The following is a 19,157-nucleotide window of genomic DNA, read 5'->3' on the forward strand; positions in this document are numbered from 1 at the left end:
TTATATTTATTTGTTTGTTTGTTTGTTTGTTTATGCAGTTTTAGGAAACCTGAAAACTGTCAAACCTGTCCTGGTCAACCATTCGCTTGATCTCTTGTGACACTTGTGAAAAGACTAATTTTATTTAAGAAACATTTACTAGGATACAGTAAAGTATAATGGGGGTGTGCAACAGGCTAAATATGTGTGATAAATAACGGCGTTCATATGACTCAGTCAATCCTTCATTACACCAAAGAAAAGAAGCAGTGCAAAAGTGTGAAAAGTGTGGCTACATATTGCATATATTGCTGTGGCTCTATAACTTTAGCAGGATAAAGCTGAGGGCGGTCAGTGCGAGGGAGGCTGCTGTTGCACCATTTCCAGACTTTGTGACGCGTAGCTCATTTGCCTGGGTTCTTCGGAAGACATTTGTCATAAGAGGTGAATTTGTACTGGTGTTGAAGTACACGGTCGTGCTGAAGAGGTCAATCTAGAAGAAAAACCAAGACAATGAACCAGTTACAGTCCTGCTGTGTTCTCTGAAAATCTATTTAAAAAAAATAAATCAACACTCACCAAATCTTTGCTGACTTTAATCGAGTCCTTGAACACCGTCCAAACCACAGCCTCGTTGCAAGCGGGCGTGGTCAAGGAGCCAAGGTAGCGGTAATACTTTGTACGATCGACCCCTTCCAGGAGAGCGTCCAACGTAAGGCCAGATGTCATGTTGACAGAGGTACCTGAGGAAGGAATATGTTCAGGCTTTTTCAACAAAACAGCACATGAGACTCAATGCTCAACTTCTTACCAGCGTTTGTGATGTCTTGCAGGTAAGAGGTCAGTGTCTTCCAGCTCGCAGGGCTGCCCGTTGCGTTACCGTCCATGACCTTCGACGCAAGCATGACCAGTTTCATCTTGCTCCGTTTTCTCGAGCTCCGACAACAAGGGCAATAAAGTCTTTTACTCACCTCGATGAAGAAACCGAGAGCAGCAAGTCCCTCAGAGTCCGCAACACCTACGGTCGTGTTCCCATTATAAGAGGACTTCAGGTTCACGATGTGCAGCTTGACATGAAGCAGAGAAGAATACGTTTGAATGTGTCCTACTCTAACCTCTTGAGCTCTTAGCTGAAAGGTGAAACCACGTTACCTCCATAGGATAATGTTTGCCGTCCACAGTGTGCTCAGAGCCGGGCACAGAGGATCCATTCCCCCAGTGCAGGTGGAACTGCAGACTGTCGTAGGTCTCAAACAAGTCTCCCCCCGACACCTTGACACCACTGTCAAAACTGACTTTCACTGGGACAAAATGGAAAATGTAGATCATGGTTGGTTTGGGGAGCAAATCAGATTTGTGACGTGTTGAACTCTGCGTGGACACCCAGCGCCCTCACCGGTCTTGCCCGTGTTCTGAATGGACTTCAACGCGGTGGTGCTGCTGTAGTTGTAAAAGGTGAACTCTGTCAGTTTGTCGTTGGTCTCGGCGTTTGCTGAGACAATGTTGATGGGAGACTGTCGGCTCCCATTGCAGTATTTGGGTACAATGGTGGGCCAGCGTGTGTCATCTATTAAATGGGTTAGATACTTTAAGTGGACACAGATAAAGAAAAACACAATTCATTTTCAGAGGGAAACTACTCACTGCAGTCTGCTAGATGATAACACCATTCTGAAAGCGCAAGATAATTCAGGTAATCACCTCACTTAACAACTTGTGGACGTCAATCTACCCATGTACTCACCTACGTCTGTTGAGGCACAGTAGATCCTGGGTAGGAGGGCGCACGTGGCAATTGCAGCTAAAAACCACTTCATTTGAAATGCTGAGAAAAAGCAACAGAATGCAAATTTAAAAAAAAAAAAGAAATCCTCAAGAAGGGTCAGAGACAGTGTAGAGTCCTGTGGGGTATCTACCTCCTCACTGCTCCAGAACTTCCTCCTCAACCTTTTTATTGGCTCAGGCCATGGTCATGCAAATGTGACAGCACTGTCACAACAGTGCAACACTCTCCACCCACCAGCTGTATCAGATGAGATTTTTATGATTGTTTGTTCATGTTCACGTCACATTATAAAATGTAAATGATTCTAGCAGCTGATGCTTCACCGCCACTTACGACCAATTGTTCTGAGCCTACAGTCTGCAGGTGGACCACAGGAGGCTGAAGATAGAAAAGATGTGCATGAATGTGACTCAGATTGAGAGGTTGATGATGATGAAGTAATGCAGTGCAGCTGGTAACCCAACCCTTGCACTTTGTAAATAGAGGTATTTTTTCAGTGTCATTGTTGTGTCCATTCCTTTGGCTTGAAACACTAAACACAGATGAATATCTGTCCCTTTCTCCTGTCTATATATGTTTAAAGGTGTGTATAAAGTCGATTGCAGTGGTTCCCAACCTGGGGTCAGAGCCCCCCTCTGGGGGTGCACAAGAGCTTGATCTCTTGTGGGGTTATCAAAATTTTCATTTGTCCATAGCAAACTTTAAAAATTCCAAAAAGTAGACCTCCTCTGGCTGTTCAAGGAAGAAAGCTGAGTTCAGGTTTGAAGTTGAAATGATCTTCAAAATGAGGGGGGCAGGACCAGAAATAAGAAATGGGTGGCATTATTACTGGGGGCTGGCGCTAGCTTGTCAAATATCAGGTTAGACCAGGTAATAAACTGTAAATTATTAATGCTTTTATATCTATCTGCTGATCAAGGAACTTCCCGACAGTCATAGTTTCCTGTTTGAACAGAAGTTGACCTTTAAAACCCTCAAGAACCGGCGTTAAAATAGTATTGACTTTTTTTGGCTGATGTGATAAGGACAGATTTATTGACTTGATCTTGCCCATCAAGGTGGTTGGTTTATTTTCATCTAGTTAGTCTTACCACATAGCTTCTTGAAGTTTTTCAATTGGTGTAATTAAATATACAGCACCTCTCCTGGGGGGGGGGGGGGGGGGGGGGGGCTTCTTCAGCAATAGGGCGTGTTTAATAATAAGACTTGTTGACTTATTTTAATTCTGAACTCTGAACTAAGTATGTTGTTGGGGGTATATATCTGTCTGACCTTGCATAAAAATGGCACCAAAAAGAGACCTGAATGAGACACAACTTCCAAAGTAGAGTAGTCTTTCTAAATTGTCTTTTATTTTTTGTAGGTATTTCTAAAACAAATATTGAAATGATCATCACAACAGAACAAATAATTAGTGCAACATGACCCCAGACAGCGTAGATGCACGGCCTGTTTGGAGCCGTCTCATTGAAACTCTGATCAGCTAGATTTTAAAGATTGCATTTTTCTAGGAATACATCCATAATCACTCGTTTTTTAGCGAATGTGCAAACTTACAAGTCTTAACAAGTATTGATCTCACGGATTGTATAAAAGGGCACCAAGGCATGGCGACAGCAGGACTATAATGGAAGCTTTGGCACCAGGCGCTGAACTGGAGCTGTAGATTTTCCTGCTGTGAAGTGGCTGCGTGGGCCGAAACACCTTCTGATACCCTGCCTGAGCTGGGAACATCATCATCTGATGGAGGAAAGGACAAGTTACAGAGGAATCTGATCAAGTCCAAATGTAGCATCAGCTCGACTGCTTTTTTGTGCTATACCCTGCAGGCGGGAGGTGTTCTTCTCACGTTACAGTCAGTGACTCCGAAGCATTTAATTGGGAACAGTTGGAATGCAACGCTCGTAAAAATGTAGACTCAAGACTTACTAGCACTACTTTAAAAAAAAAAACTGGAGCCTACATAGTTTAATGCACATTGTTTCTGCAGGTGGAATAATTCTTGCAGTATTATATCCTGATTAGAAGCAACAGAAACTACATTTGGAACACCTAATACAGTGATCCATTATCAGGATCATGGTCATAAATTGTCTTTTGATCTGTTTTGTTTCCTTTTTTAATTTAAATTGTGCTGCACAGCAACACTTTTACATAATGCAATACTGACGTCAGCGTGTCAGACAACCTGTCAAATAAATCTTCAGTGTACAGATGAGGAGATTAGCATGTACCAGATTTTTGTCCACCTTGACAGACTCTTTGAATACCGTCCAAACCACCGCTTCATTGCACTGGGGCGTTGTCAGCGACCCATTATAGCGATAGAACGCGTTTCGATTCACGCTGCCTAGCAGATCATCGATGGAGATCTCCTCGGTGACCTCAGCCTTTGAGCCTGCATGGAAGCAAAGTGCTGTAGTCATGTGAAACTCCATTTACAGAGCTGCTGCAACAAAGAAAGAAGGGCCTCACTGATGTTTGTAATGGACGAGAGGTAGTGTGTCAGTTTCTTCCAAGTGTCCATTTCAGATGAGCTACTTCCTGTGGTGCCTGTCTGTGCAAAAACAAACAACAACCTTGGCGATTCCCTAACTAGACATGTCCGTTTACTAATGATGCCAAAAACGATCCTGTGTTAACCAGTAATATCAGCCGCTACCAGTCCCTCTGATATTTATTGTTATTGTGAAATCCAAATGGACGCACAGGAATGTGTATGGAGGTGGAGCCCACTTTAATGTTCATATGTTATCATGGTTTCATTGAAACTGGTCTAACATTTGCTAATGGTGTGGGTGACTCAGCCATAAAAAATAAAAATAAATCAGAACTAAACTGCATTTCTTGTATTGATGTGCATATATTTTTTTAATTAACTGTTGTGTCACAGTTTGCAGGCGGTGGCCAATCAAGACCTTATACTAGTTCCACAGTTACCTCGTGATGTTCTGATCCTCCACTACTTTTTGTCTCATCTGTAGGCTGTAAAAGAGGGAGAGGCCTTTAAGTGATGCACACATGAAGCGCGCTAGATAATCTTAAACTCAGATGTATTTGATGGCTCTACAGTTTGGAGGTTGTATCTGAATCTGCGTGAGGGGAACGTGCTTAAGTGAACTCCAATTAGGACAAACAGTCTCCACAGTTCAGACTGTCCATCAGACAAGCAGAAGAATGTTATTGTTCTCTTCCTTCCAGGTCTGTTTACACATGAGTTCCTTCTGACAGAGACACTCTTATCTGTGATGAAATGTGGCCAGGCTTCATTAACCCGATAATCAACCAGGATGTCGCCCTGAGAAACTGCGCACGTGTTCAGTACACTGTCATGTGCATCTTGTTGTTTACAGTAAACCAAATGTAACCCAAGAGGAGATGAATTACTCCCATAATTATGATTAAACCAAATAAATAGCTGCCATGATTATTATTAAGCCAATTCCTTGTCTTTATTTTAAAATAGAAAGAGATTTTATAAAGATGTGGGAGAGTTTGGGCCCTCAGCTTTGTTGGAAAAAGCAATGTTTTATTAACATAGTTCAGCGTATTTCTACCTATTGTTTCACAAAAATGCTGCCTTTATTGGCACAATTGTTCTGGTTTTGAATTTCGTAATTGAAACTGATCCCCACATTCTTATGACTGTTACCTCAATGAAGAATCCCAGCACCGCCAGGCCGTCGTGAGTCTTCACTGCCTCGTCCAGGGTCAGATCCTTCCGCTTGCTGACTATGTGCATCTGTGTGAGGATGCAGTTTAAATTGTCACACGTGTACGACGTTACCAGGAAACAACAATATAACCGTTGACGTGTCAATCACCTCCATGGGATATCTGTGTGAATCCACTGTGTGCTCTGAGCCATCGGAGTCACCGGAACCCCAGTGGAAATGAAACTGTAAGGTGGAGTAGACGTGTTTCAGACCTCCACCTGAGATCTCCACTGCCGCGTCCTGCTTCAGAGTACATTTCACTGGACATCATGAGGGAGAGACGGCAAACTGTAAAAGCCTCTGCTTGTTTAAAATGGATTTTCATTGCTCTTAATTATATTGCAATGAAAATAAACATAAAATCGAATGAAATGTTCAGATAATCTTGATGGTGTTTACCCAACAATGTAGCCAAGAAATAATCATTTGTTCATTTATACCACAAAAAAGGAAATTCACAGTGTAGTCTGGAGTAGTTTACATGTGAGTTATTTTAGAAAGCACGTTGAAAACCAGTCCGTGGATGACAAATAAATGTCGCACCAGCATGGCCAGTGTTAATGATGTATTCGATGGCGTGTTTGTCATCAAACTTTGTGAAGGTGAAGGACTTGAGACGCTCGTCCACCACCACGCTTTTTTTCTCAATGTCGACGGGTGACTGGCGCTCGCCGCCGCATTTGGAATGAGGGAGAAGGTGCCAGTAAGATGGGGTGAAGTCTGAAGGTAAATGAGAAGAACCGGGGTTTTATGGTATCTCTTTTAAAATAAACACTTGTAAAACAAGCATCCGACTCCTCGCTTTCACCGTACGTACCACAGTGACCGTGGTAGCACCACTCAGGGCCTAGAAAACAAAGCACATTTACAGTGCAGCCTCAGTTGTGCTTCACCAACGTGATCTGATGATACTGTGAGATTGTCTTACTCACTGGGGGGTAAAGAAGTTGCAGGAGAAGCAAAGACTTGACGGTTATTAAGGTTTTGTGTGGGCCGATAAACATTGCTGAGCTTTGTCTTTGTGGGAAACTGCTGGATCTGAAAAAGAAGGAGACACAACAGGATCCAGCAAGGTCCTTTGTGACGCACCACCAAAATTAAATCATCTTCTTCAGCTCAGAGGAGCCAGAGCTGTTGAGAATGTGACCGAAGACGTCACAAACTTTTTTCTTTTGGCTGAAGCACAGGAGTAGTGTGAAGTGACAGCGAGGAGAAGGGCTTAAGAGTAAACTTTTCTCCCCAGTAGAAGAGGAACCCAGGCCGCATCAGCAGGCATCTTATTGAGGTATGCTACTTGCTCCAGGCTGAATTCTAGCTGTGACGCGATGAAAATATGCAGAAACTTGGGGTCAAATCAATGTCAAATACCATGTATCGGCTCTCTTCCTGCAGTCCCACAGACATGATCAGAATAGAGAGGGGGGGGATCTAAAAGATGGCTGGGTTTGTGATGTCAGTCTGGGCTGAATATATAAAATAAAAAAACAGATCTGAAATTTTCTCAAAGATCTCTGCCGAGAAGTCTGAAAAGGCTGTTTCATAAGCAGCCCGAACAATCCGCCAATCAGCGTTAAAACGCACATCTGAAGGCAAAAGTAAATGGTTTGATCTCTTACAGCACCAGTTAATTGCAGCCTCACCTTTTCTGGATTTTCCTGCTTCTAATTATGCCTCAAGGCCATGATGTCTGACATTTCTGAACTCCCGACACAGGCTTTTAAAAAAGGCTGAATTAAATGAATGATTATAAAAACAACAGGATTACCAATTGTTAGGTTCAAACTGTTCATATAACAATGCTGTAACTACTTATTATCACTCCTGTGCAGAACCCTGTGACCTACTGTTCTATCACCTCAGGATAGCAGGGGACAACCTGAACATCCTGTGACACTCCATCCCCCATTTTCATATATGTTCCTTTTGTATATATATCATGCTTTATTTTATCCTGTGACGCTTACACTTACGCTTATTGTAATCTTACATGTTCGTGTGCTAGTATAAAAATAAACCTCACCAGGGCCCACACTTGTAGCCCACACTGCAGACATGTGGTTGCCCTTGCAGCAAGTAAACTGAAGCTTCCGTCTCATTCCTCTGATGGCAACAGCACGGGAAGAAAACTGATCACTTTCTCCCCAACACCAATCAAGAAATGACTTGGATGACATCCAAACAGGTCTTTATATGTGTACCATCAAGGTGGTCACAGACAAATGTGCAGAAGCTCGTTCTCATCTGACACACCCAGAATTCCAGCCAAAGTATCACATCCCCCGCAGGCCAGGCGAGTGTTACGGATGTCTTTGGTTGTTCCTGCAAGTATTTCAAGCGTTTCAAGCCCCAGCAGTGCTGCACCAACAGGTGCGACATCTGTCCCGATAATGCTGGGGCTCATCTGCCTTTTGACCAGACTCAGGCAGTGTATCTCCTTCTCCCTTTGTTCAGCACGTTGACATGCTGGCGATTGGAGAGTTATGCACCCTGTTCAACCTGCTCATGCCTCTGACATGCAGGGACAGAGATGTGAGTTCCATTATGAGCAGCACTGATGGCTTTGAGATAAAGTGAAAAACATCATGTCATGTTGCAGGTATGTCGCTCTGCAACTGCACAAAACTTTGTGGTCACTTCTTTTTTCTTTTTGTGCAATCTTTTTTTAGATCCTCAATATGATTCTTTATAACAAAAGTAAATGTCAGATTATTTATCTGGCCAATGAGCAACATAAGCTTATTTTGTCAGACCATACATCTACTACTACTACTACTACTACTACTACTACTATACTACTACTACTACTACTACTACTACTACTACTACTACTACTACTAATAATAATAATAATAATAATATAATAATAATAATAATAATAATAATAATAATAATGCAATCAATAGCCATATTCATGCCACTTTTTCATATAGAATTGAATTTGCAGTTGCAGCATCTGTATTTCCATCTCTAGTTCTTTGCCCTTTCCGATGAAAATGAAGGACAAGTTCACCATAATTCGGTGTGATTCTGTAGGAAGCAAAAAACCACCTGATATGACATAAAACATTTTCAGACACCTGAATCGTTTTGCTTTTAAGGTTAATTTTTCCATTTTTTAATCCCCCACCCCCCAAGGAATGCTGAACAAGCGAGTGGCAGCACAGTTTACCAGAGTTTTGTGGATGTTGATCGGCTCCTGGAAGACTGTCCACACCACTGCTTCGTTGCAGTCGGGGGTGGTCAGGGATCCCATGTACCTGTAGAACTTTGTCAGATTTACATCTCCAATCAGGTCACCTATAGAAAATGTGTTGTTCACGGCGACTTCGGCGCCTGCAGTTGAGCAAAATCACAACACAGACTGATGTGAAATAAGATACAGAAATAACACCTTTTCTGGTGCCCTGCATGTACAAATTAAACCTTTGATGTCTGCTTTTATACTTATACTTATTGGTGCAACTGGCAGAGAACACAGCTCTGTTGTGTCTACAAATATCCAGGAAACTCCACATTAATGACTTCACCCCGTTGAGCTGGCGGATGTTAGCAGTTGGGAAAAACCCAGAGCAACATAGCAGTTAAATTTTTAAAAAAAATCTCTTTATGTTGTAGTAAGACATGACAAGCAGCATTCTGTTTGTTGCACAAGAGGGGTGGTATATGACAGACCTGGCTGCATGAAAGTCCTACATTTGAACTATGTGGGCCATTTCCTAGTGTGGAATTTCACAGAAAGCCCTGAACTCTTGATGAACTCAGAAGGCCAATAAAATATATGACATATTTCATTAGAATAGAGCTTCACATGCGGAAAAGGAGCATGCAAACAGTGGGATGAATAAAAAAATATTCTTCACTTTTATCATGCTAAAGCATGTGTTAAAAGAGTGGATAAAATGTTTTGTCTGACATTTCACTAGTATGCACCGTTGTTTGAGTGAGGCATAGCTTTAACATCATTCCATGGAACACTTGTCAAAACATTCATTCCGGTAGCTGCCTACATCCAACCTGCTCCTCTGTAACTCAAACAATGCCACAAAGAATGTACCTGTAACGTTTGTCAGGTAAGATGTCAGCGCGCTCCATGGTTCTGATGCTGGCCCATCTTCTGTGGCCTTTAAGAGATGAGACATGGTGAAGGATATTTCCAGATAAAGTCAGCACTAATGAGAATTATATAACGACTAAAATATGGGACACACATTGAGGAAAAACCCCAGGACAGCGATTCCCTCTGAATCCGCAGTGGCCTCCTGCACAGTCAGACCCTTCTTCAGACTCACTATATGCATCTGTCAAGTTCATCATGAACTGATTAGACAAGGTGAGGCAAAACATGGTATTCACGTGAGGTTTAGCACATAGTGTGAGGTTCTATACCTCCATTGGATATCTTTTCCCATCAACCTCGTGCTCTGACCCCTCCAGGTGTTCTGCGTTGCCCCAGTGAAAGTGAAACTGAATTGTAGAATAAGTGCCATTGAGCCCACCGCCACTCACTTCCACTTCATCTGGTGCCAGCATGAATTTTACTATGGAAAATAGGGAGGTGTGTAATGACAGTAGCAAAAAGAAGTGAGGTGGAGGTCTCGGCTTGCGTACCCGTGTGTCCGTTGTTAATGACTGACTTAACGGCCTGCTGAGATCCAAAGTTGAGGAAGGTGAAGCTGCCCAGGCTGTGGTTGGTCTTGACCAGGCTGGAGACTATGTCAATAGGAGATTGTCTCTTCTCGGAGCAGAATGCACCGGCGATGTCTCCCCAGTGGGACGGGGTGTGGGCTGTGGAAAGGACACCAGCTGATGCAGCCTCAGGAGTATTTAGGCTAAAATGTCCCACTTCTGTTCTTACTTACCACATCCAGTGTAGCACCAGTCTTCTCCAGATGCTGAAACCGGGAGAAAACACACATTGAATATGACCCAGAGGCCGTTCAACAAGCCAAAACAAACAAACAAAGACATGTTTGGCTTATTTATATCTCACTGTGTAAAAGCACGCTGAAAGAGAATGAGAAACACTAGAAAATGTATTTTTATAGTACTGTAGCCAAGCTAGAACATAATGTGATCCATCTGAGATATCCTTTATTTTTACATATCACAGATTCATTTTAATTTAAGTTTAAATTTACAGGTTAAAAGAAATAATGTTATTTCATTTGCAATAAAATGTATAAAAAGCACAATTCCTTGGGCTCTTTGAGTGTGTTCAGTCATTCACCAAATAGCTATTGATAGTCCCTTCTACATTTGTTTTCTATGGAAAATTAAGGATAATGTGTGTCATAAAACTATATGTCACGTTTTTATTTCATTTATTATTTTAATCAGGCTTACAAATGTAACATTTCCCTATCATGCCCTTTACATCCATTATAGTTGGCTATAACTGAGAAAAACCTTTCATTTTACATCCTCCACATACAGAAAAGCAGAACAATGATGCTCATTCTGACAAATATGTCCATTATGTGGAAAGTGACTCGATTTGCTCACCGTATTTTACCAAAGCTGCCAAATTCAGGTAAAACAGAAAGGAGGTGAGATGCATCTTCAGGAATAAAGAGCAGGCGGGTTATAAGGTTGCACGTTCTTTATGCCTATTTTAAACCAACATAGTAAAATTCAGTTTATGACTGCCTTAATAATCCTTATGTACAAGAGAAATTATGATCATTTTAGTATTTTTTTTTTAAAAAAAACTGATGTCAGAATAAAAACTTGGTCCTACCTTGTGGTCCAGGTCTGAAGTATGTGGGCCTTTAAAGTGTGATGTGAAGTGTCGCAAAGAAAACGGGTCAGTTTTCATAAAGTCTCTGAGTCTATCAGAGAAGTGCCCAGGAATGGGTTACTGTAGGTGATATAGGGTAGGAGGGTGTGTGTCTGTGTGCGTGTGTGTGTGTGTGTGTGTGTGTGTGTGTGTGTGTGTGTGTGTGTATAGAGGGTCTTTGTATACACATCATTGAATCAATATGGAGGAGACTTCCTTCTCTAGGACACTGCTGTCAAAATATAGGGGTGTGTGTGTGTGTGTGTGTGTGTGTGTGTGTGTGTGTGTGTGTGTGTGTGTGTGTGGTGTGTGTGTGTGTGTGTGTGTGTGCGTGCGTGCGTGCGTACGTGCGTGCGTGCATGTTACACAAGTGTTTCATGAGGTGTGCCTTGCATGATACAATAGTGGCTCAATACACAGGTAAAATATTTGTATTTGTACTAGCCATCAATCACTGGTTTCACATTCTGCTTCCTTGTACTGGAAAAAAAATCACACACACATTCACACACACACACACACACACACACACACAGCGTAAACTTTAAATGAGCCAAGTGAATTTTGACAAAAGGCCTTATTTCATTGTCATCCTTTAGCGATAAGCAAGCCTGCACTGAACACACAAAAGGACAACCCAGATTAAAGGTATTCAGTGCCACTGAAAGCGGATCTCAAGGCGCATTACACCTGGTTTTTTTTTGGGTTTTTTTTCTTAAACCCAGAACACAGAAAGACTAAGCCTTTAATGCAGGTGACTCTGCAACCTAACCTTAAGCAACCAGATCTGCCTTGAAGCTACAGTAGGACAGGTAACCAGTAATATGAGACCATTTGGACTGTAATTAGATGATGATATGAGAAAAGATATGATAAAAAGAAAAGTCTGCTTAAGGAACATGCCAACTCATCATATAAGGACCAAACGTGTGGGTTGAGTGTGTAAAACTTTATGGGATTGTAATTTTGAGTCTTTCCAGGCAACTCTCAGGAACTTCCAGGTGTCTCCTCCAGCTTTGTTTACCAGACAAACATCTAGCAATGTCTTTCCTTCCAGACGGACACGTCTCCCTGTACCTGCATGTCCCTACATGTTGATGGTGACTGATTCTGTTTGGGTCAATACAGGATTGAGCTACGCAACCGGTTTGCCACCCTTCACCGTTCCCTCTTAAATTGTCCCACCACACCTCGGACTCCGAGCACTTACGCATGCAAGAACGAGGACCAAACAAAAAAAAAAAGCCACCGTGCCTTTTCCAAAACAATGGCAGAGTGCGTCAGTCAAGTCGGTCCCAACAGTACAGTAATTTTGTCTTTGGCGTCACATTCCTCACCCTGTGGAATCGCTTAGTTGTGCATGAGGTGTCATGAAAGCATCGTAATTACATCGTAATTGTCATGAAAGCATCGTAATTACTGTTTCCAGTACATCTCACCTCACCTGTGGGTGAGGTGAGATGTACTGGAAACAGCTGTGGGTCTTTGACTGGAGGAGCGATCTAATTATTAAGCTGCCGTGCGGAGCTCTTATTAACGCTTGGAGCTCTACGGTAGTTGGCTAAGTTCACCCGCTTCACTGGGAGAAACTGTTGCGGACGGCGATGACAGTGTTTGGCTTGACCTACCCTTCCGAATTTAAAAACGATCCTTCCAGAAGCGTCTCAGTAAAACCACATAAATCATCGGCGCACAGCTTATACCTGTTATCAAAAGAATTAGTCATTTTCTGTTAACAGATGTGAAGTTTTATTGTAAAAAAGAATCCATTAAAACATGTATTTCTAGTTACATGAATGGAAGTTTCCATCCATCCTGCTACTAAGACCAGGCCTGTTTGCTCAACTACAGCAGCTTCTGCTCCAAAAAAATCTATTTTAAACAGTGAAAGAAGCTTCTTTTTTTTTCCCCACGCAGAAAATTCATTGAAACAAAAACCTGGCTCTCACACGCTAGAGGCAAACACAATGATCAGAATGCAATTTGAGCAACCTTGAGATAGACCTAAACCTGTTTGGACACAAAGCAACAGTCGCTTGTGTTGTCTGAAACACCGACGGCCTCAGCTCCACTCCTGAGTGCAGGAACCTTCTCAGAGTAGAGAAGCGACGACCCTGCAGGGAGACAAAAGCAACCGGCGTTAGTTCTGCTCTGCTCTGCCTGGACTCCAAGTGGATTACCCTGTTGTTACGCCACTAAAACACCGGAAGGGCGTCGGGAATACCAGGCAAGGGGAAAGAATGCTTACTGGAAGAGCGACCCGCTTAGCTCATCGACCACACCACCTGGGGAGAAATGAGCACAAAAGTCGGGGGGATGTGGGAGAAAAAGGGCGATGCGAAGGGGATGTTTGTGCAGCGTGAGCGTTTACCTGCCGTGCAAACGGTGTCACACAGGATGGGGCAAAGGTAGCAGGAGGAACATTCCTGTAAGGGGCGGAGAGAAGGTGGCGGTCAGGAGGCTGAGCCTTCACAGAGAACTTACGTGGGGGTTTCAGCCAGGCTTACGTCGCAGCGCTCGCAGTGGTCCGACTGGTCTCCATCCTCACACGGGCACTGAGCACAGGTACTGGAGCAGTGCTAGGATGGGGGGAGGGGGGGGGGGTTACATGTAAGGCGGATGCACTCTATAACAGGTAACCAGCATTATGTCAGGACATTTACCTCACAGATGGTGCAGATGCTGCACAAAGAGCCAGGGCGGAAGGCGTGCTTGTCAGAGGCAGATTCGTCTTCGCCTGGAAACACTTTACACTTCAGACAGTAGCACTGAATGGAACATGAACTGATGTCCTTTCGGTTAATATTACAGTGGTTTTCAGAGTTCAAAGAACAGTTTGGCTGCTGTCTTTCTCTGATCAGTTTCTTTTTAGTATCTAATAGATACTTTTTTTCCTAAATGAGCCTCCTAAAGCTGGAAAACTGCCAGTGATTGGTAGAAACCACATTCTTCATGTTCTAAACTCATCTTGTCCTGACAGTATTTAACAGCCTGGTTGCCACAGCAACAGTTGCCTCCAAGGTGCAGAAGCTTTTCTCAACAGTACCTCATGACACAGTCGTCAGTTCCACCTGAAGATCTGTTTCGGTCAGATTGAGCAGACCACAGTGTTCTATCGCTCATAACTTTGTGTTTAAAGATGATTCTAGGGTTTTTCCTGGCTCTCCAAATAGCTGCACTCCAATAAAAGGACTGAGTGTTTGGTTGGCCCTGGTGTCAGAGTGAACAGATAAGCCCGGCTATTTCAGGACTGATATGTGACACACTGCTCTGTTCCCACTGGTTAACACAGTCAGAAGGCAGGTTTGCAGTTAACAGACACTCAGCAAGTTAGGAACTACTCCACCAGTTAACAGACACTCCACCAGTTAACAACCACTCCACCAGTTAACAGACACGCCAGCAGTTAGCAACCACTCCAGCAGTTAACAGACACTCCAGCAGTTAGCAACCACTCCAGCAGTTAACAGACACTCCAGCAGTTAGCAACCACTCCAGCAGTTAACAACCACTCACCACCAGTTAACAGACACTCCACCAGTTAGCAACCACTCCAGCAGTTAACAGACACTCCAGCAGTTAGCAACCACTCCACCAGTTAACAGACACTCCACCAGTTAGCAACCACTCCAGCAGTTAACAGACACTCCCCCAGTTAACAGACACCCCACCAGTTAACAACCACTCCACCAGTTAACAACCACTCCACCAGTTAGCAACCACTCCACCAGTTAACAGACAATCCAGCAGTTAGCAACCACTCCACCAGTTAACAGACACTCCACCAGTTAACAGACACTCAACAAGTTAGGAACCGCTCCCCCAGTTAACAGACACTCCACCATTTAACAGACACTCAACAAGTTAGGAACCACTCCCCCAGTTAACAGACCCCAGCAGTAGCAACCACTCCACCAGTTAACAGACACTCCACCAGTTAGGAACCACTCCACCAGTTAACAGACACTCCAGCAGTTAACAACCACTCCACCATTTAACAGACACTCCACAAGTTAGCAACCACTCCACCAGTTAACAGACACTCCAGCAGTTAGCAACCACTCCACCATTTAACAGACACTCAACAAGTTAGGAACCACTCCACCAGTTAACAGACACTCCAGCAGTTAGGAACCACTCCACCAGTTAACAGACACTCCAGCAGTTAGCAACCACTCCACCAGTTAACAGACACTCCACCAGTTAACAGACACTCCAGCATTTAGCAACCACTCCACCAGTTAACAGACACTCCAGCAGTTAGGAACCACTCCACCAGTTAACAGACACTCCACCAGTTAGCAACCACTCCACCAGTTAACAGACACTCCACCAGTTAGGAACCACTCCACCAGTTAACAGACACTCCAGCAGTTAACAACCACTCCACAAGTTAGCAACCACTCCACCAGTTACAGACACTCCAGCAGTTAGCAACCACTCCACCAGTTAACAGACACTCCAGCAGTTAGGAACCACTCCACCAGTTAACAGACAATCCAGCAGTTAGCAACCACTCCACCAGTTAACAGACACTCCCCAGTTAACAGACACTCCAGCATTTAGCAACCACTCCACCAGTTAACAGACACTCCAGCAGTTAGGAACCACTCCCCCAGTTAACAGACACTCCACCAGTTAACAACCACTCCACCAGTTAACAGACACTCCAGCATTTAGCAACCACTCCACCAGTTAACAGACACTCCACCAGTTAACAACCACTCCACCAGTTAACAGACACTCCAGCAGTTAGCACCACTCCCCCAGTTAACAGACACTCCACCAGTTAACAGACACTCCACCAGTTAGCAACCACTCCACCAGTTAACAACCACCCCACCAGTTAACAGACACTCCACCAGTTAGCAACCACTCTACCAGTTAACAGACATTCCACTAGTTAACAGACACTCCACCAGTTAGCAACCACTCCACCAGTTAACAACCACTCCACCAGTTAACAGACACTCCACCAGTTAGCAACCTCTCCACCAGTTAACAGACATTCCACTAGTTAGCAACCACTCCACCAGTTAACAACCACTCCACCAGTTAACAGACACTCCACCAGTTAGCAACCACTCCACCAGTTAACAGACACTCCAGCATTTAGCAACCACTCCACCAGTTAACAGACACTCCAGCAGTTAGGAACCACTCCCCCAGTTAACAGACACTCCACCAGTTAACAACCACTCCACCAGTTAACAGACACTCCAGCATTTAGCAACCACTCCACCAGTTAACAGACACTCCAGCAGTTACAAACAACCACTCCACCAGTTAACAGACACTCCAGCATTTAGCAACCACTCCACCAGTTAACAGACACTCCAGCAGTTAGCAACCACTCCACCAGTTAACAGACACTCCAGCATTTAGCAACCACTCCACCAGTTAACAGACACTCCAGCAGTTAGGAACCACTCCACCAGTTAACAGACACTCCACCAGTTAACAGACACTCCACCAGTTAACAGACACTCCACAGTTAGCAACCACTCCACCAGTTAACAGACACTCCGCATTTAGCAACCACTCCACCAGTTAACAGACACTCCACCAGTTAACAACCACTCCACCAGTGAGGAACCACTCCACCAGTAAACAGACACTCCACCAGTTAACAGACACTCCAGCAGTTAGGAACCACTCCACCAGTTAACAGACACTCCACCAGTTAACAGACACTCCACAGTTAGCAACCACTCCACCAGTTAACAGACATTCCACTAGTTACAGACGCTCCACCAGTTAGCAACCACTCCACCAGTTAACAACCACTCCACCAGTTAACAGACATTCCACTAGTTAGCAGACACTCCACCAGTTAACAACCACTCCACCAGTTAGCAACCACTCCACCAGTTAACAGACACTCCACCAGTTAGCAACCACTCCACCAGTTAACAGACATTCCACTAGTTAACAGACACTCCACCAGTTAGCAACCACTCCACCAGTTAACAACCACTCCACCAGTTAACAGACACTCCACCAGTTAGCAACCACTCCACCAGTTAACAGACATTCCACTAGTTAGCAACCACTCCACCAGTTAACAACCACTCCACCAGTTAGCAACCACTCCACCAGTTAACAGACACTCCACCAGTTAGCAACCACTCCACCAGTTAACAGACATTCCACTAGTTAACAGACACTCCACCAGTTAGCAACCACTCCACCAGTTAACAACCACTCCACCAGTTAACAGACACTCCACCAGTTAGCAACCACTCCACCAGTTAACAGATATTCCACTAGTTAGCAACCACTCCACCAGTTAACAGACACTCCACCAGTTAACAACCACTCCACCAGTTAACAACCACTCCACCAGTTAACAGACACTCCACCAGTTAACAGACTCCCCCAGTTAGCAACAGCTAACAACCACTTCCCCAAAACCCACTCTGTGCAGATCACGGAGATGAACTGTGGTCAAATATCTGTTTCTTTTTAAAAGCACATTAAATGTATAAAAGTATCTTCATCTTCACCATCATCATCATCTTCTTCTTCTTCATCATCATCATCGTCGTCATCCTCATCATCGTCGTCATCCTCATCATCATCTTCCTTTGCAGCCTTGTTGTTCTCATCATCCTCTTCTTCATCATCATCATCATCATCATCATCTTCTGCTGCTTCTTCATCATCGTTGTCGTCATCATCGTCATCGTCGTTGTCATCATCATCATCATCATGGTCGTCGTCGTCATCATCATCATCATCATCGTCGTCGTCATCCTCATCATTATCATCATCGTCATCATCGTCCTCATCATCATCATCGTCCTCATCATCCTCATCATTATCATCATCCTCATCGTCCTCATCATCGTCGTCATCATCATCGTCGTCATCATCCTCATCATCATCGTCATCGTCATCATCATCGTTGTCATCATCATCATCCTCATCATCCTCATCATTATCGTCATCGTCATCGTCGTTGTCATCATCATCATCGTCGTCATCATTGTCGTCATCATCATCGTCTTCATCATCATCGTCTTCATCATTGTCATCATCATCGTCATCATCATCATCATTGTTATCATCATCGTTGTCGTCATCATCATCATCGTCATCATCATCGTCGTTGCCTTCATCATCACTATCATTGTCATCATCATCATCATCGTCGTCATCATCTCCCTCCTCCTCCTCACCTGCGTCCTGCTCATCAGCCCCTGAATCATACTGCGACGCCCCCTCCCCTCCCTCGCCATCACCATCACCATCATCATCATCATCTCCAGCGGTCTCTGCATGGAGCTTTTCCGTGTGCCCCTCCTCCGCTCCCAGTGCCCCAGAGATGAGCGGCTGTGCTGGACACAGGAGAACCAGCAAGAGTCCCACCAGCCAACTTTTGACAGGTGCCATTTTGGGGAGAGTAAAGCAAATCCACAGCGGACGTCCTGATCCTGATCCCTGACTCTTGCGCCCGCACAGGCCAAACTTCAAACCAGTAAATCCACAGAAATATCCCACAGGTCTGTGCTCAGAGCTCCAGCAGAACTGGGACAGTTCAGTCTGAGCCTCGTGCTGGGAACCAGAGGACAGTCAGTCTGCCTGACTGACAGAAGCACATGTGGGGGGGTGGAGGGGGGGGGGCTGCTTGGGTCGCCCTTAACATAGGGTGTTGGTGAGGTCACGTATGAGAGCGGTTTTTGGACTGAAGGGTGGAGACAGCAGATTCAGGAGGGAGAGATTTCACGGCTAATTTGGCCATTACGGAGTTGGCCGTTGGTCGGGCAGCCCGTTGAGAAGGACGCGCAACCACTCTGTCTTTGCGGAGCGATGAAGCCGAAATGTCTGAGATACAGGATCTGCCATCTTGTACTGGTGATATTTTCAGCCCCACTTTGGACAGTGGCGAATGCTCCTG

At 44.3% G+C, this 19,157-nt stretch overlaps 3 protein-coding genes across 6 annotated transcripts; all 3 read right to left on the reverse strand.

The window, feature by feature from the left end:
* Positions 1-94: 94 nt before the first annotated feature.
* Positions 95-1,998, reverse strand: LOC130528594 (carbonic anhydrase 4-like). Its single transcript, XM_057038157.1, has 8 exons — positions 1,724-1,998; positions 1,624-1,650; positions 1,376-1,546; positions 1,132-1,280; positions 951-1,046; positions 791-869; positions 559-722; positions 95-472 (listed from the first exon to the last, which is right to left on the reverse strand). The coding sequence occupies exons 1-8, from the start codon at positions 1,794-1,796 to the stop codon at positions 299-301; spliced, it is 933 nt and encodes a 310-aa protein (XP_056894137.1). The 5' UTR covers positions 1,797-1,998; the 3' UTR covers positions 95-298.
* Positions 1,999-3,095: 1,097 nt separating this feature from the next.
* Positions 3,096-11,374, reverse strand: LOC130528574 (carbonic anhydrase 4-like). 2 transcript variants are annotated; one of them, XM_057038106.1, is made up of 17 exons: positions 11,219-11,374; positions 10,984-11,038; positions 10,341-10,373; positions 10,090-10,266; positions 9,868-10,019; positions 9,690-9,779; positions 9,536-9,602; positions 8,651-8,814; positions 6,414-6,519; positions 6,299-6,328; positions 6,025-6,201; positions 5,590-5,741; positions 5,418-5,507; positions 4,706-4,750; positions 4,241-4,322; positions 4,000-4,163; positions 3,096-3,505 (listed from the first exon to the last, which is right to left on the reverse strand). In XM_057038106.1, the coding sequence occupies exons 1-17, from the start codon at positions 11,294-11,296 to the stop codon at positions 3,344-3,346; spliced, it is 1,824 nt and encodes a 607-aa protein (XP_056894086.1). In that variant the 5' UTR covers positions 11,297-11,374; the 3' UTR covers positions 3,096-3,343. The 2 variants fall into 2 exon arrangements, with proteins under 2 accessions (XP_056894086.1, XP_056894095.1); XM_057038115.1 differs by having other exon boundaries at positions 10,984-11,087; positions 11,219-11,247.
* Positions 11,375-12,982: 1,608 nt separating this feature from the next.
* LOC130523948 (serine-aspartate repeat-containing protein C) lies at positions 12,983-18,856 on the reverse strand. Of its 3 annotated transcripts, none has more exons than XM_057029600.1 (6): positions 17,767-18,856; positions 13,921-13,994; positions 13,765-13,836; positions 13,629-13,683; positions 13,506-13,542; positions 12,983-13,371 (listed from the first exon to the last, which is right to left on the reverse strand). In XM_057029600.1, exons 1-6 carry the CDS (start codon positions 18,650-18,652, stop codon positions 13,350-13,352), a joined length of 1,146 nt encoding a protein of 381 aa, XP_056885580.1. In that variant the 5' UTR covers positions 18,653-18,856; the 3' UTR covers positions 12,983-13,349. The 3 variants fall into 3 exon arrangements, with proteins under 3 accessions (XP_056885580.1, XP_056885588.1, XP_056885573.1); XM_057029608.1 differs by having other exon boundaries at positions 13,921-13,988; positions 17,764-18,856; XM_057029593.1 differs by having other exon boundaries at positions 17,764-18,856.
* Between the last annotated feature and the right edge of the window lie 301 nt (positions 18,857-19,157).

Source organism: Takifugu flavidus, chromosome 1 (genome assembly GCF_003711565.1).
Source record: "Takifugu flavidus isolate HTHZ2018 chromosome 1, ASM371156v2, whole genome shotgun sequence".
Lineage (NCBI taxonomy): Eukaryota > Metazoa > Chordata > Actinopteri > Tetraodontiformes > Tetraodontidae > Takifugu > Takifugu flavidus.